General features: G+C 36.8%; 1 protein-coding gene and 1 non-coding gene across 6 annotated transcripts; one reads left to right on the forward strand and one right to left on the reverse strand.

The window, feature by feature from the left end:
- The first annotated feature begins 265 nt into the window (after window positions 1-265).
- On the forward strand, window positions 266-11,446 carry LOC132621520 (uncharacterized). Of its 5 annotated transcripts, none has more exons than XM_060335821.1 (8): window positions 266-442; window positions 2,817-3,024; window positions 6,658-8,498; window positions 8,615-8,696; window positions 8,845-8,911; window positions 9,992-10,177; window positions 10,287-10,347; window positions 10,840-11,446. In XM_060335821.1, exons 3-8 carry the CDS (start codon window positions 6,698-6,700, stop codon window positions 11,004-11,006), a joined length of 2,364 nt encoding a protein of 787 aa, XP_060191804.1. In that variant the 5' UTR covers window positions 266-442; window positions 2,817-3,024; window positions 6,658-6,697; the 3' UTR covers window positions 11,007-11,446. The 5 variants fall into 5 exon arrangements, with proteins under 5 accessions (XP_060191804.1, XP_060191805.1, XP_060191806.1 ...); XM_060335822.1 differs by having other exon boundaries at window positions 6,669-8,498; XM_060335823.1 differs by having other exon boundaries at window positions 2,852-3,024.
- A 777-nt stretch (window positions 11,447-12,223) lies between these two features.
- On the reverse strand, window positions 12,224-12,418 carry LOC132625269 (U2 spliceosomal RNA). The gene has a single exon (XR_009576714.1). It is a non-coding gene; the product is annotated as a U2 spliceosomal RNA (small nuclear RNA).
- Window positions 12,419-18,768: the final 6,350 nt, after the last annotated feature.

Below are 18,768 nucleotides of genomic sequence, written 5' to 3' on the forward strand. Positions count from 1 at the left end.
ACCGTTATGGCCTAAAATCAAGAGATATGTTTTCTTTTTTACTGTGTTTCTATGAATTTACACGCATCAAATACATCTGAAAAAATATCTTAATTTGGGAAAACATAGCTACAAATGATAATATTTAAAAGGGTAGCTATAAATGATAGAAAACTACCATAAGGTAGTCATTTGAGTAATTTTACAAATTTTGAATTGGCCGTTGGTGAGTAATTGGGCTAACTTATAGCCCCAATTTTTTGTCTAAACCAAAACAAAACCACATTATAGGGCTGAGAAGACAGCGTTGAGAAAGAGTCCAGCCCAGATTTTTCGTAGCAGTTAGGGCGCCACGAAACGGATATTCCTTACTTGGACCCAAATTCCAATCTCAGCCCGCCAATACTCAATCGAACGACCACAAATCTCCATCGGCGATCTCCTTTCCCGGCGAATAAAATTTGTAAGTTCCATCTTCTCTAGATTACACCTATGTGTTTTTAATATGACCAAACTAACCCTTACATTCTCTTTTTTCTTGGTAGAATAAGAATTTTATGCTTCGTGTCTGCTCCTGCTATACTAAGAAAGGCTCAAAATTTGATCTTTGTTGCTTGCGTGTTAATTTGCATTCTATTTCTCATGCTACAAAGTTGTGACCTTTTATTGATTTACTCCCAAGTCAATTATTATTAATCAATTTTCTGAATGTTACTCTCAGGAAAAAGGTCAAAGTGATTACACCTTAGAATATTAATTGTAAACTTTTACAAAATCCTTCAGATACTGAATTTATTCTACATTCTTTTTTCTTGATAGAATAGGAGCTTTTATGCTTCGTAATGATCTTTGTACTTCTTTGTTTTTGCTTGCGTGTTAATTTGCATTCTCGTTTGCTTTCATGTGAGAATTGCTACAAACTTGTGACCTTTTATTGATCTACTCTGTCGATGTAATCTGAGATTACCGAAGCAGAAATGAAAGGAAAACTAAGCTAAGAAAAAGAAGAAGACTCATATTTCATAATCCATGATCAATTGAGCTACATATAACCCCCTTCTAACTGAACAAGGGACTGAAATGCAAACAGAAAATAAAGTACATACAAGGGTCCAAATGTAATAAGCTAAAATACGTAACTAACTCGAACAGTCCCGGAATGTACTACATCGCAAGCCTATAGTACCCCTCCTTGCTCCTTAATTATTCTGGGTCACATCAGTACTTTCCCCTGAAAAACTTCCTTGTCCTCAAGGAAGGAAGACTCGAAATCTGACCAATATGAGAGAATGACTGATGTAATCTGATCCACCAGGATCGAAATGGAATTGCAAAGAGTCCCTAAATATAGAAGTCCTTGTCTCCGAATCAATCTGACAGCCCATAACTAGTACTAGCATTTTCCACTTGAATCTTGAGTCCTGCTTGTTGCCCACATATTTCTTAGTGAGCTAAGCTTGTCCCCAGCTCACAACAGTTGCAAATGTATTGGCAGGATTGGCATAGTTTCCAGAATACTTAGGAACAAGCTTAAGCAAAGTTTTATTTGCAATCTTCTGTAGTTCAATGCAGCACTTTACCCTCGTAAGTTCATAGCTACCAACACATATCTTAGCAGCCTCATATGAACTACAAGCTGTGACGACACAAACAAACATCACATAATTATTAAGTGTTATCTCATAGCTTTCACTTGACATCTTCTCAGACAAATTGAGCACCATGTCCATACATTTGTGGTGAGTATAATCCCAACTTGCTACGTTCCAAGTAGTCAAATTGCTCCCAGGTTCATGAAGTGTGCTCTCATAATCTTCAATGTTTTCACCTTTCCCGTGCCTATCAAGAAGTGCACTCTCAAGAATTATTTTATCACTAACAGAAGTAAACTTTAGTCGAGGTAATGAATAGAACTTCCCAACTTAAGCATTGTCATCCTTACAAGATCAGTAAGCATACACGACACCATGTATGCAATAGGCTCAATACTTTCTTTGAGATAAATGAACTTGGACCCCCTCCTAACAGCAATGCATGTTTTGACAATCTTTGATTTGCAATTCATGATCATTAGAGTAAGAACTTCAGCATACACCCTTAGCCTTTGAAGGGAAAGGTCATCCCCCGTTGGAAAAACTCCAAGAGCCATCATAGTCCTATCAAAGAAGAAAACTGATAATGTACCTCATTTGGAAATAAATCGCAGCAATTGTTAACTAGTGAAAATGAGAAACTGTCACTTGACTTTGGAAACTTAATTATCTCCTCCTTCAAGTGAATTACTCAAGTAGATAACACATGGAACAATTTTTCAGTAAATGCTTCTGAATATTCATTATCCCACCAGTTACCACAAGCATCGAGAAAAGAATTAGCGTGGTTTACACTAAGCACATTTGCCAAAGCGAATATGAAATTGAGGCATCTTAATCCACCAGGATCATGTGGAAGAGTGACAGCAATGGGTACTTGTGAGTTCAAAAATTGCGCAATCAGGAAATGTAAGATCCATGGAGAACTTACAATTGCATGCTTCACACTAGCTTCTGTAGAAACATGTGTTGCAAGTACTGATTCTAGCTCCCTGGTCATGCTCTCTTTTCCTCCTCCAAGAGGCTCAGATTGTTCATTCTCCATTTCAGCATCTATATCATCAATCTCTTCCTGAATACTCATTACTACATCTTCCTTGTCTAGAAAGGTACCCTGTGAATCACCTAATGTCTAGCAGGTTCCACTTTTTTATTCTTTGTTGCATCTGTTTCCACAGCCCTATTTTCAACAGTTGAAAGATGTTCCTGCATCACTATTTCATCATTCTCCTCAACTTTATTCAGATTGATTTCCTCGTCGATTTTGGTGATTGAATCAGCTGCTTTGCCGGTATCACAATTGGACGTTGCCCAAGATTTTGTGCTTGCGGAATTACAATCATCCGTGATGAAGGGTCAGCCACGTTGACTTTGAGACAGTACACACTGTTAGGCGGACTCACTATCGGCTCCATCAGCATCTCAGGAGCTGGGCACTCCACCCCTTTCAGAGGTTCGACTTCTTCCAAGCTCTCTTCCTTCAATGTCTCATCTACATAGCAGAAATTAGCGGAAACAGGGGCAATCAATCCCGAGTCAGTTGTTGGTTTCGTTAATTGTGTATTGCTCTCCTTGCTGGCGCAGCTGTTGAAACCAATAATAACCTCCTCATTAGTAGGCATTTCCTCAAACACCTCTTGCACCTGGTTCGGAGTGCCCATTTTCCTATACTTAAGTTGCACAGGAATTTCCATATTTGCCTTGTCAACCCCCCTTTCTTCTGATAGACTTGCATCAATCGCCAAATCCAAATTCACAGGAATATTATAATTGTTGTATGTAACAGCGACGGCGAGATTAAAAGTTTCAAGAGCACCAACCTCGTGAGAAGAGAAAGGACAAGTTGCAAATCCAGCGGTAGGAGGAGGAAGTTGGCCAGAATTCAATCGCTGTTGATGGCAATACAAACCCACGATTTAACCCAACTCCAAAGGAATCTGGACTTGAATTGGGATTTACACCGGAATAATGATGCGCATATGGATTCTGATAAGAACCGCCACCTTAACACTTAATGCTGCCATAAGAATTTGGATATGCACTGTAGTATTGATAGGCGTGTGGATTCACACCACCAAATTCAACGCCATTGGAATCTAATTTGAGATTGAGATCAACATTGTTCTGCTGATGAGGATTACATGTCGTATTACATTTCGTGTAGGAGCTCACGTTGGTGTCACTGTTGTAAACATTGCTTGTATAGCTCTCTATGGTCCGAAAATTAGAGGGAACCCTAGCAAACTCCGATGGGTAGCACCAAGAAGGAGATGAATGGGAACTAATGGCTTGTCAAGGAGTGACAAGGAGTGAAATTAGAGGTGTATAAAGGGTTTTGGAGTGGTAATGGACATGGTGTTTGTAGTGGTTTCTCTGGTTCTCTTCTACGGTTATGAGTCACTAGTTTCTCTCCATCTTCAATTGAGAACTTCATCTCTTGGACAAATTCCCTCAATCTATTGTCCATTCTATCATAACTGCTGTTAATATTTGAGATATATGAATCCAATTTCTCCATCCTTATCTTTATCTCCTCCATCTCGGAAGCCATTGATGAACACCCACAGTTGCGAGGATCAAGCTCTGATACCACTGATGTAATCTGAGATTACCGAAGCAGAAATGAAAGGAAAACTAAGCTAAGAAAAAGAAGAAGACTGATATTTCATTATCCATGATCTGCTCAATACCAATTGAGCTACATATAACCCCCTTCTAACTGAACAAGGGACTGAAAGGCAAAAAGAAAATAAAGTACATACAAGGGTCAAAATGTAATAAGCTAAAATACATAACTAACTCGAACAGTCCCGGAATATACCACATCGCAAGCCTAACATACCCCTCCTTGCTCCTTAATTATTCTGGGTCACATCATCCGTAGTATTACTAATCAGTTTTATGAATATTACTCTCGGGGAAAGGTCAAAATGATTACACCTTAAAACATGCATTTTGAATTTATGTAATGGACTCAAATCCAATGTGATAGTTACCGGTTTCTCAACTATATTAATAAGACTAAAGTTCAATTACAATTCTTGAAAGTAAATGCAACAACTCAAATGGCAAAAGGCCAAACGGAAATACAGAACTATTAAATGTAAGAACTAGGATAGATTGTAGACGGACATGAGGAATTAGACTAAGAGAAAGCGGGATGAGAGTAGCGGACTTTGCCTAAGCATCACAATATGTATAAACCCCTTCTTTCAAACCCTATGCCCGTTTAAACTAGTTGCTAGTTGGCCCTGGATGCCAAATAAAACACCCCAACGTTATACTCGGCCCAGTAATCCCAAATGAATGAGTCTCATTCACCACTTCTAGCCCGTAGGCCCTTATGGAGTTAGCTTTGTTCACAACAATTTATACTTCTAAGTTTTACAAAATCCTTCAAATTGTGAATTTATTCCCTTTGTCCAATTTGACTGCTGTGTAAAGTGTTGGTTTGGCTTATCTATTAAGTATATTGGTGATCGTGGGTAAATATCAAAGTATTGGGTGAAAAAGTAGGCTGATAGAGTAAACATCACATCATATGTTTGAATTTCAGTACTTGAAGGTGTATGCCGATGGAATGGCATACATTCGGTGACCTCCTGAGATGGAAAGAGTATCATATAATTTGGACATAGGGAATTGTTACCAACTATTTTTAACTTTAGTTATTGAAATCATTACTTTTGAATGCCCTTATATCTGAATCAGTCTAGTATATCCAATCAGGTGATACATATAACTAATGGCATACAAAAAATTTCTCTAATGTAGCTATTACGTGGTGGTTCATATTTGAGGCATTTCCCTTTCTTCTGGGCTGGGCATTTCAAATTTTCTGGGCTGGTTCACATTTTTTTCTTGGGCTAAAGAGAATCTTGTCTTCATTTATTTTTACGGGACAAGCAATTTTTTCTTATTGAAAAGTCTGAGGTCTATTTCCGTCTTACTGATCCAAAAGAAAAAAGAGTAACTAGTGTTCTATAATTAAATAATTGCTCATCATTCTTGAAATATCATAGACTGGATAAACATTTACTAACTTCTAATTTTTGTTTGATAACCGAGAATCCCCGAGGGCCAATCCGTAAGCAGATAGTGGGCCTGACCCTCTACCCTTCTCCAACATATACTAACTTCTAGTTATTTGACAGATTTCTATTCTTAGCCATTTAAAGTTAAGCAATTAAAATAATCAAAACTCCACTTCTTGTTTACCCTATCCCAGAGTTCTAACAAACAAACAACAACATACCCGAGTTCTGTTCAGGCAAATTTAAAATATTACAGCATTTGTCTAAATTAATAATTTCCCATAATCTATGAAATATCATGGAATTGAGGCACGATTATTCGAGGACTAATTTTATTGTGTCTTGAAGTATGAGGGTTGGGAACTTTGAAGGGACATTTACTTCCCTTTCCAATTATTCGAACTGCAGATTATAAAGTTTCACCTTTTGGTATTTAAGTGATCAAAATCAATTGATCTAAGATGACCCCAGTGGAGGCAAAAACACTAGGTATTCCCCCCCCCCCCCTCCCCCCCCCTCCCCCCCCTCCCCCCCCCCCCCCCTTTTTTTTTTTCTTTGGAGAAAGGTAATAACTAACACTAGGTGATTTTCTTTCCATCTGTCCAAGCCCTGGTAGAGTTACTGAGTACTTGTGCTAGTGGAATTAGTCGAGGTGCGCACAAGTTGTCCTGGACAGCACGGTGATTTAAAAAAAAGAAAAGATAAGCTGACCTAAGATACCACTTAAATCCCAAAATGGACGCTTAAGATAATAATTCATGAAATTTGTGCACGAAGAGTCACATTTCCCTTTTTCTGGAGCTTGAGGTCAAACATGTGCAGCCATGCAGGGTTTACTGTTTGTTAATTTTGCATTCCAATATTGACATCTCTCCTTTTCTTTTAATTACTTTTTCTTCATAACTTGTGGTTTGTGGCTCTGGATAAATTTTCAAAATCTAATCAATTGACTGCTTTCATTGTTAATCCACCTTATGTTATGGGTGGAACTGCGCTTGAGTGAAAGTTGGAGGTCCTTACATCACTGACTCACTCTGGCTTGTTGTTGCTAGTGATCCACCAGGTGCTCTCCTTAAAGTTCTGCATATCTAAATGGACGCACTTTCAACTGAAGATTCTATTACTAAGAGTGCAAAATTGATATCAAAGAGGAAGAGAAAAACAGCGAGGAAGAGGGCTAACAAAAAGGAAAGACAGCAAAATTTGGATCAAATGCTTAAAAATCTGGAGGCTCCTAAAAATGAAGAAAGTTCCATCGAAGACGTGGCTAATTTAGAGAATTCTGATGCACAAATGCTTCCTCTAGGACATCTAAAAATACAAAGAGAATCGACGACAACTCTTTTGGAAAAGAGTCCTGTTAAGAAAAAGAAAAGAAGTGTGATGAAGGCGTTGAACAAAAAGGTTGACCCTTGTAGCATGGATCAGAACAGTGTTCCCTCAAATCCAAGCGTGTTGGATAGCAAGCATGGAGAAGTAGAAAATGGTCTACTCAATCCTAATATTACCATTGAAGATGTGGCTAGTTTAGCGAATTCTGATGCACAATTGCTTCCTCGAGGACATCTAGGAATACAAACAGAATTGACCACAACTCTTTTGGAAAAGAGTCCAGGTAAGAAAAAGAGATTGAAGAAACGAATGAAGGCATTGAAAAAAAAGGTTGACCCAGGTAGCACGGGTCTGAACAATGTTCCCTCAAATCCAAGCCTGCTGGATAACAAGCATGGAGATGTAGAAAATGGTCTACTCAATCCAAATATTTCCATTAAAGACGTGGCTAGTTTAGACAATTCTGATGCACAATTGCTTCCTCTAGGGCATCTAGAAATACAAACAGAACTGACCACAACTCTTTTGGAAAAGAGTCCAGGTAAGAAAAAGAGATTGAAGAAACGAATGAAGGCATTGAAAAAAAAAGTTGACCCATGTAGCACGGGTCTGAACAATGTTCCCTCAAATCCAATCATGCTGGATAACAAGCATGAAGAAGTAGAAAATTTTCTACTCAATCCTAATATTTTCATTGAAGATGTGGCTAATTTAGAGAATTCTGATGCACAATTGCTTCCTCGAGGACATCTAGAAATACAAACAGAAGTGACCACAACTCTTTTGGAAAAGAGTCCAGGTAAGAAAAAGAGATTGAAGAAACAAATGAAGGCATTGAAAAAAAAGGTTGACCCATGTAGCACGGGTCTGAACAATGTTCCCTCAAATCCAAGCCTGCTGGATAACAAGTATGGAGAAGTAGAAAATGGTCTACTCAATCCAAATATTTCCATTAAAGACGTGGCTAGTTTACACAATTCTAATGCACAATTGCTTCCTCTAGGGCATCTAGAAATACAAACAGAAGGGGCCACAACTCTTTTGGAAAAGAGTTCTGTTAAGGGAAAGAAAAAGAGAAAGAGAAAGAAGAAAACAAGTGTGATGAAGGCGTTGAGCAAAGAGGTTGACCCTTGTAGCATGGATCAGACCAATGTTCCCTCAAATAACAAGCATGGAGAAGTAGAAAATGGTCTACTCAATCCAAATATTTCCTTTGAAGATGTGACTAGTTTAGAGAATTCTGATGCGCAATTGCTTCCTTTAGGACCTAAAGGAGATGATGTTAAGGTTGCAAATGGCGCAATGGAAGGAGAAGTTTCATTATTTGAAGCTGGAAGAATTTCGCCAGAAAGCTGTAGTGAAAGGACTCGACTCACTCACAATTCAGAGTTAATCATGCATGTTCATGCGACTCCCACCAGGCCAGGTGATTTCTGCATGATGAAGGGTCCTTGTTTGAGGAGAAAACTTCTCATCCTTGATGTTAATGGACTACTTGCTGATGTAGTCAATCCACCACCAAAAGACTGTAATCCAGATGCTTGTTTCTGGAGACGGGCAAGTGAGAATTGATGACTTACTTTTTATTTAATTGCTTTAATGACCTTTCGAACTTCCTTCATTCGCAAGATGAACACACATGGTTCTTACATAAAATACCTGTCACTTTGTTTGCAGTATTCAAGAGACCCTACTGTAATGATTTTCTGAAATTTTGCTTTGAAAGATTTGACGTGGGCATCTGGTCTTCTAGATCCAAGTAATCCTTGATTTTGAAATGCTTCTTGTGTTTCTGTCATTTTCCTGACATGATCTTTTATGTTTTACCCTGTATAATGATTTAGTTTTTCTAATGCATTTTATGGTGTACTTGGGATAAACATTTACCAGAATATATGTTTGTGCAGGAAGATCGTTGTTAAAGTGGTTGATTATTTATTGGGAAACCTGAAGCACAAGTTGTTATTTTGTTGGGTAAGCAGTCCTCCTTCCACACATCGTTCCAGATCGCTTTTCCTAGTTGCACCCTTAAATTCCTCTTCCAAACAGCAGGAAGTGACAAAAAGAAAAGCAAAGAAAAAGGAGTATGATTTCCTTTTCAAAAAAAGAAAAAGGAGTATGATTCCCTATCATTATTTTTCTTTGCTTGGGCAAAGATCCTATTTCCTTTGTGATCTTTTGGCCATGATCTACGCTGAGTCACTGATGCCTAAGGAACTCTCGTGGTCTGCCAGATTGTTAGGGCTCTGATGGATCATTGTAACTTTACAATTCCTTTGCGAGCATGAGAGTAGGAGCCTGTTTGGATTGGCTTATTTCAGGTGCTTTTAAGCCAAAATAGCTTTTAAGCACTTTTATAGTGTTTGGGCAAGATAAAAAGTGCTTTTAAGCACCTGTTATTAAGCCAATATAACAAAAATAAGCCAAAAGCCATAAGTTGGAATTCCTAGCTTATGGCTTTTGGCTTATAAGTCAAAAGTCATAAGCCCATCCAAATGGGCTCTAGTATTACCAGCTGCATTAACACATTGCCTGTTTTTCCCCTTTTGGGTTTAGGATTTAGCATTTAGTGTATAGTTATTACCAACTGCATGAACACATGGGCTGTTTTTCCCCTTTTGGAAATGAAAGAAAGGGATGGGAAGTTATATTTACTTCCTTGTAATTATACTGGCCCTAGTTCGTTTGTATTGCCTGTCTATATCAGTTATGGTGCTTGACCATGCCCTTGGCAAGGATAGTGAATGGTTATAGAAACCACCTTTGTTTTAAGGTGGGAGAGGAGGTTACTGGTGAAAATTTACCTGCTTATGTTGCCGCGCCAGAACTTTCTTAACCAAAGCTTAGTTCATTCTTTTCTTCTCTCTCACCCCCACCATTAAGAAAATGGAAAGGAAAAGAAAAAGAAGAATAAATGAGCCTGCAGTCACAGCATGATACTTCTCTGACCATTGGTTTGTGGATGTGTGTTTATAGATTTTTTGGTTTTTCCATTTATCGTTGGGCTCTTCCCTCCTAGAAGAATAAGCAATTTCTATTTACTAAATATCGCAGGATATGTCGCATAGCACTCAGACAATGTTCAAGACACTTGAGAACAAGCATAAGCCCTTGGTTTGCAAGGAGCTGAGCAAGGTGTGGGACAGATATGATCCCAATCTACCCTGGGAAAGAGGGGATTATGATGAATCAAATACTTTACTATTGGATGATTCTCCCTACAAGGCCTTGCTAAATCCTGTAAGCTTTACACCACCCTCTTTTTGGTTCCAAGACTACCCCTCAAATGACCCCTTTTGATATTTATTTGCGTGATTGTAACTACATTATGCATGACCTTGTTCCTCAGGCGCACACTGCAATATTTCCTCATTCTTACACCTTCAAGGCCGAGAATGATAATTCACTAGGTGAGACCCCTCTGTCTGGTACTGCTTAATACTTGTATACTGTTGTTTCCCTTTTTATGTTTCATGTGCCCCTTTTAGTGGTGTTATTAGAACTGATTCCCACCATCTGACTAGTGTGAACCACAGTGGGCTTAGACACTCTTGCCGCTTGATTTCTTTCCTTGCTTAATGATGTTAGATGTGATGCAACACGCTAAGTTAGGTTAACATAGACAGACATGCAGCAGCAATCCGCTAATGGTGATCGATTGACTATGAGTATTAAGCATGGGCGACTTAATGGAATTTGTGGCAACTTTTTTTTTTTCACATATTGTTCTTTTCACTTCGAAGAAGAGTCCGCATTTCGTTTCTCACTTCAAGCCTCATGGACCTTTTTTGCTTTAAAAAATACTGATGATTATTGAACCAAGTTTTTCTTGGAAATCTCTAATTTATGTTGGTATAAAATGATGGAAGTTATGAAGATTGAAAAGTTGCACCTTGTTGTAGGCCCTGGAGGTGATTTACGAATTTATTTGGAAGAATTATTGAAAGCCGAACATGTACAGAAATACGTAGAGCAACATCCATTTGGTCAGCGGGCAATTGATCAGACAAGCTCAGACTGGAACTTCTACTTTGATGTTCTTTCCAGTCTGCGTGGTCAATCAGGCTAAGATTCTTGATCTGCACTTGTGTAAATTACATGTGATAGAGACATATGCTGCTAACATCTTGGGTGTAAATTACATGTGATAGACATGCTGTTAACATCTTGGGATGATCTCGTTTGTGGACATGGGACACCATAAGAGCTGAGGCTTGGTTTCACATTTTTGGCTATTTATAGGTGACTGGTCTAAGCTGTGGATAAACGTGGAATGTGACAGCTAGAAATTTTTTGAGCCCATAGGCGGTTCTTATCCTTAAGAGGGTCTCCATTAATTTTTCGCATGTTGTTATCTTGTAACATTATCCAGTTAACGTTCTTGATTTAATTCCTCTCCCTCTTATTTTGTGTTTTTTTTTTTTTGGGGGGGGGTTGTGTGTAATTGTTTTTGTAGACTAGACTGTTGTTCCTCCTGTTGATTGTAATATTATATGGTTAATTTCATGATACTCTGATACTCGTACGTCTGTCTTATTTTGTGGCACTGGTGATTTGTAGCTCAGGCTCAAACTGCATTTCTTTGATATTTTAGCGACGTCTTAAGGAAAAATTCAATTAATGGGTGAACGATTGCAATTATTTTTGCAAGAAAAGCAATAAGTTCTTCTTCATGCTACTGTAGCTAGTTTAATAGATTGAGGCAGCTCCAATACGAGTTTCATGAAAGGAGATAGAGACTAGCCCATCCACCAAGTATTTTATAAGTAAAATTAGCAAACTGCGCATTTACATTATCACATGTATTCATATTGTGCGCAGAGGTTATGACTAGCACACAACAACTGCTAGCATTTTCCTTCAACTTTCATCCGTACACTCTTTTACTCGGACCTCTAGACAAATAGTGAACAAACCTCTAATGCATGGTCTCTTAATTGTTACATAAACAGCGAGCTTCAATTTCCCAAAAAATTATATTTAGAACACTGAAAATTCTATATGAGGTACTTCTACCTATCTTTTGCGTTTCTTTTCATCAGTCCCACCGAAAAGAAGAAAAAAACATGTAGGATTTTATTCAACAAACATCTTGACAGGTTCATGACGCAAATGATGATTAGTACACACCTCAATAAATCACAAGTGGAACTATCAATCTGCTAAGACTATTGATAATCTATAGTCGCGATGCACAAACAATTCTAGGTCCTACATTTCCTAACCTCGAAACCAAAAACACAATTGAACAAACACACAGTTATCAGAAAACTTTGGATTTGAATTGTGGGGTGCGCCAGGCCAAGGCTGTAGTGTAACACCAAGGCGACGCTTGAGAGCCCCGATAGCAAGCTACCATAATGAACTCTCCCCTCAAAAAATTGAGTTAATATCGTGTGGATCAATGACCCACATATCAGATATTAAACTGATAAGAACAGATACTACACTTGATCTTAGCCAAAAGGCCGAGAAAGGTATGCTTTACTCGGTGCTCGGCCCAGGTCTTTATTTGCAGCTCACTTGCGTTCTTCCTAATGCACCAGCGATGTGGTATCACTCATTAGTTAAAGCAATGGGAATTGCTACCTTTGCTTAAATCATTTTATTGTTTTATAGTTTCCATAGTTTACATATTCTCCAACTTAGGATGAACTTTTGTTGAGCTTATACTAACAATAATACTCCACGCGTCCCAATTTATGTGACACCTTTCAGTTCGAGAGTCAACCAAGTTTTTCTTTGACCAGAACTGTTTTATATGCCTTTTAAATATTTTAAGTTGTTAATTATTGAGATTTATAATATTTTGACCTAGTTTTCAAATATATACATTTTATTTTTAGAAACTTAAAGCTTCTATTTCCGGATATATGGTCAAATTTAGAAGTTTGAATCTCGAAATTCCAACCGTGTCACATAAATTCGGACAGAGGGAGTAGCAACGTTTTATGTTATATTCACCGTAAAGTTTTTTTACACTATTGAATTTTAACCTATGAAAGTAGGTTATTTATCATTTTTCTCAAATTAACAATTAGTGTTTTTTAACATATTTACCTGAAATTATTTAACACGTGACCTGATTGTATAAACATGTTTTATACTGTCAGTGCATAAAACCTAAACTAAAAAAGTATTGGTATTGCTAATATCTCTACAATAGAAAAGTATATTCTCCAATTAAGCCAACCTATGACTATGAAAAGCTATGCAGGTGGTCCTTTTTCTTATGTAAAGAACAGAGGTAAAAAGATCAAAATTTTGGAAACCCTAACTCTCTTTTGTACCACTTGCACTTCTTTTATGTCTGTTGCCATTTTGAGATTAAGTCCAACTCTACTACTTCTTCAAGGTGTATTTTATTAGATCCCAAGCAAAAAAACTGCTACAAATCTATTACTTGTCTCATTCACCATATATAAGGCACCCTAGGCCCTAGCTACTGCGCATCTACTCATCCCTCTATCTTTTCCTATTGTATAAAAAACATACAACTATATGAATCATCACTATTCATGCCGTTTCATTTAAACTTATTCATGCCGTTTCATTTAAACTCGTATCAGTTAAATATTTTAAAATAAGTTAGTCTCACTAATACAAAAAGTTCTCTACACTTTCTATTGATATATGAAATCTCTGACAAGACTAAAAAGACTCCTAATTAACAAACATTGGACCTAAAATAAACATAGTTACTTCATGACTACAACAATAACAACATACCCAATTGAATCCCACAATGTGGGATAGTTACTTCATGACTAAAACTTATAAATTATTTACTTTGTATTGCCTATATAGATTTTTATCTTCCATTAGGTTTTATCTTTTGCTAGACCTGCATAGATAACTGAGAAAGAAATTTGTACTTTCTCCCTTCCACATTGAGACACCAGCGAGGGTTATACCAATATTACTTTGCTAAATGAATAAAACAGCTAATCTGTAGCTGAAAGATTAACCATGCAATGTTCAAATATGAAAAGGGTGCCCACTATTATTACCACGCAAAACACGAACTTATCAACCAATTGTGTGCAATGTATACATTAAAAGAAGTTCATGCAAGGACATCTGATCATAAAAATGGAACGACACAGAGAAGAATGGAGTGACCCTTGCAAAAGGATACATGCACAATTAAATCGAGAAATGTTAGGATTTTACTAATAGGTGTGAATGGGAAATATTCCTTTACACCTGCTCATGGAAAAAGCTTCTCCTCTCTTCGTTCTTTTACTTTGTTGGCTATAAATATTTAGTCATTTTCATCAGATTTTACTTACAAAAATCCTGATCATCTTCTTCTTTCTTTTCTGCACTTTAAATATTTTCTGTGTGTGATTTCTGCGGTCTGTTACGTTCGCCGTTGATCAGGGTTTGAGGTATCACTATACTGGTGAATTAATTCGTTCTATCCAGAGAAGATATATTCCATAACCTCGGGTATTTGAGGGAAATAATTTTCTTAAGGACACACTGTGAATTCAGTGGACTCAAATTTATTTTCCTTTCTTTCTAGATTCAGTTTTAGATTGTTTCATCTCTTTCCAGATTCTGTTTTAGATTATTTTTCTGAATACGAAAATACAATAATCTTAATTCCATATTCTGTTAATCTACTAGAATTTTGCTCTTTTGACAAAGAAGAAAGTAACATTTTTCAGAAATAAAAGTACTTCTTCCAGAGATTAAAAAAAGTAATATTTTCAGAAATAAAAAGTTTTTTTTTTTGGAGACTAAAACCTTTGTGGTTTTCTGCTTCTGCTGTTTGGAGATAACAATCTGCGTGATTTTCTACTCCGATTTAATACTTGGTTTGAAGATATAAAAACTCCACCGACGTTACTAAATCTGTTTGTAATATTCGATTTGAAGATATAAAAATTTCGCCATTTATTAAATCTGATTAACGAAACAAAAAGATAACAATTTAATGGAAATGTTGTGTTAGAACGGTGGAGAAAGAAAATTCGAACGGTGTGAAAAGTTTCTCGACCACGAGCATTTCTGTGCTTGAATTTGTGATATTGGTCATTGTTAATGTTGTCAAATTATATTCTGTTCCATATCATATTGCAAAAGAGAAATGATTAAAGGACGAAGTTGTATAATTGGTTGGTGATAAAGTTGCAAATAAATTTTGCCTCCTATTTATATTGCACACTCTGAGGAAACTAACTGGGTCATTACTGTATATGCTTTCACTACTAAAAAAATTGTACTTTTCTAGCTAAAAAATTCGACCTCATGAGGTCGAAATCTCGAGATTTTTTTTATTTTTTATTTTTTTAGGATTTCGACCTCATGAGGTCCTTTAATTAATTGGAAAATACGACCTCATAAGGTCGAAATTATTTCTAGTGCAAATAATAAATGAAAAAAAATTATTTTATCCATAATATAATTTTAAAATAAAATAAAATTTCGACCTCATGAGGTCGAAAATTTTAGTAAAAAAGGTACAAACATGACATAAAATTTTCGAGCTCATGAGTTAAAAAATTTTAAGATATTTTTTAACAAAGACAGGTTTTCAACCCATTTTTCTCTCAACCCCTCTCTCTCTCTACATATACACACACACACACACACACACCATCGCTGTCCCCGCCCACCCGCACCATCGCTGACCTCGCTGCCAGCCACTGCACTTAAGGCCGACGTCCCTGCTGCCTGCCTCCACCGCCGCCTGTTTAGTCCAAAAGGGAGAGTTTTTCATTTTAGAATCTCATTTTATAATTATTAGTTGCATTACATTGCTTAACTGTTCGAAAAATTAGTAGATTTCTTAACTTTATTTATTGTTCAATATTAGTTTTTAGGGTTTAACTTTATTTTAGGGTTTTGAATTGAAATTGAATGTTGTTGTTGTAGCATTGAAATTGAAATTCCAATTAATTTGGTTCAAAAATTGCATTTGTGTTTAAACATTGCATTTTTAGCTATTTGTTAATATTTTACAATTGTAAATTGAAATTGAATGTTGTTTTGTATTGAAATTGAAATTGCAATTAATTTGGTTTAAAGATACTTCTTGTTGTTGTTGTATTGAAACTGAAATTCCAATTAACTTGGTTTAAGATTGCATTTGTAAATAGAATTTTCCTTCAAAGGTTGTAAATAAGTTCTTTTATTCACCATCTAAAATTTTTTCATGAGGATAACTGGGTGATCCTGTTTCATTACTGGACGACTGATCCACGATTTTTGCAACAAAGTGAGAAAGGGGAAGAATGCCAAAGCCTCGAAGAAGGGTGGATCGCTACACACTGGTGGGCCTACGAGCCAGATTGGCGTGAGGAAGAAGTTGGTATGTTTCATTTTATCATATTTTAAAGATACTAAATTTATTTACTTTATATGAATAATAACTCAAATAATTTGTTTACAGAAACTCCAGAGGGGGCAAGTAGTACCTCAAGACGAGGCGTTCAAGATCACTCACACGAGGAAGATGAAGAACGCCTATGGTACAGACCAATGGGTTGAGCCACAGGCTGATCGAACCTTTGTAAGTCAGTAATTAACAATAATAACTACTTTCTTTTTCTAAATTTAGCTACTAACATTGTATCCTTCAAATTCAGAACGAATTTCAACAACACTTTGAGGAGTTTCGTGCCACTCAGCCAGCTGGTAACCCCAGATATAATAGAGCAGCAGTGGATGGAGAGTATTGATCGGCCGACAAGGTATGGGACAGCTTATGGCACGGCTAATCGAGCCTTTCTTTACTTCCCGTCGGCCTATAAGGCATAGGTTCTAGTGATGAGGGGGCTGTGGATCCTAAGGATTACCTAGCAATGAAGCAGCATGTTACTCAACTAACAAGCACACTTAATGCCTCGTAGGCCAGGATGTTGGGTATGAAGGCCCAAATAGACAACTTACTTAATTCGGGAGTTTTTCTAATTCCCCCATGTCTCGGGGATTCTCATAGGTCACAACCCCCTGACCTTCCCAAGGTAGACAACGTAGGTCACGTACTAATGTAGATCATGCTCTTGTTGATCAGTCTAGTGGGGAAAATACGGATCACGTCTCTAACACACAACGTTGACCTTTTTGATTTGTATACTTTTGAATTCTAACTTTTGTTGGATATGTATATATTGTTTAAGTTTATGATGTTTAAGTGTCTGAATGTAGTTTTAATTCGAACAAGAAGTACTTTGAAGTTGAATTTGATGTATTGTTGCAACTACTTTGAACCAATTGGTTGTAGAATGTAGTTTATGCATGGTTGAAGTGGTTGTCGCATAGTTTATGTTGCATTGTTGAAGTGGTTGAATTGGTGGTAGAATGTAGAACCAATTGCTCGTATAGTTTATGTTTGTTTTGGTTGGATTATGGTAGCTATTTGAGCTGGTTGTTCAGGTTTTGGTATTGTGTTTTGTTTGGCAGGTGGGCTACTGTAAAAGCAGCCAAATTTTGATTTTTTTTTCCAGATATTACTAATTTTCGACATCATGGGGTCAAAATTATACATAGAAATTAGAATTTTGACCTAAACGAGGTTGAAATGTAGCAATATTGTTTCCAGATTTTGACCTCATGAGGTCCAAATTCTGCCCAGCATTTTGGATTTCGACCTAATGAGGTCAAAATCTGGCAACACTATTGCTAAATTTGGACCTCATTAGGTCAACATTCTAAAAATAAAAGCTTTTTAATTATTCATCGAGTTTTCGACCTCACGTGCCCGAAATATTAAATAATATTTAATTTTTTGACCTCACGTGGTCGAAAACATTAAATAATATTTTAAATTTCGACCTCAACAGGTCGAAATAATTAAAATAAAAAATTATTTTTATATACTCATTCATGTTTTCAACCTCATGAGATCGAAAACATTAAATAATATTTAAATAAAAAAAATACTATGTTTGACCTCATGAGGTTGATTTTTTTTTTTGGCCAAGCTCTTATCGACTTGGGCTTAAGGTCAAAAATTTGACTTTTTTGACATCACGAGGTCGAAATTTAAGATCGTAATTCACTATTTTTTTTAGTAGTGTTTAAGCATGCCAAGAATCCTTGTGGTCAATACTTGGCAATAAGCAGAGGGTGAATTGAAGATGTAACTTTCACAAAATTTTCATATAAAAGAGAGAAATGCCCACTGATTTCTATAACATCTCTGGAAAGTACAAAAGGGAATCCAAAATTGGAGTACATTTCTCAAGGAGATCCATGGTACCACAATTATGAATAGTTATCTTAAAATGTTAAAAGACACAACTTTTCGGGCATAAGTAGTTCAGTTTTGCCACTGTTTGGAGAGATGGGAACTACATTAAAACAGGCTTAATCTTCTCTCACTCAACTTTGTGATTTATTTGTTGATTTCACCCCATATTGTAACGACCTATTAGGTCGTTTTGGTTGTTTTCCTGTTTTACCCCTATTAACCTTTCTTCTATCTTTTTAGGGTATATTTAACTTGAGGGGATGGGTGATGCGATTCCCGAGGCATTCGAATGAGATTTGGGTAAGAAAATGAGGTTTTTAGGAATCCTTAATTAAGTAATTGGTTGATCAAAGTCAACATCGGGGACAAATGAGTCTTTTTGAAAGTTTCGTCTTCCATTAGGTCCGGAATATCGATTATGACTTGGCTGAGTGGTTGGTTCGGTTCCCGAGGAATTTGGTTGAAAATCTAATTTTATGGGATTTGGAGTTGACCACGATCAACACCGGATCAAGACGACCTCTTTTGAGAATTTCGAGTATGTGAGTGAGTTCGTAGCGTGTTATTTTTCTTGGTTTCAAGTGTTTCTGGTGTCCTACGCGATCGCGATGCCACGTGGCTCGATCGC

Source organism: Lycium barbarum, chromosome 12 (genome assembly GCF_019175385.1).
Source record: "Lycium barbarum isolate Lr01 chromosome 12, ASM1917538v2, whole genome shotgun sequence".
NCBI lineage: Eukaryota > Viridiplantae > Streptophyta > Magnoliopsida > Solanales > Solanaceae > Lycium > Lycium barbarum.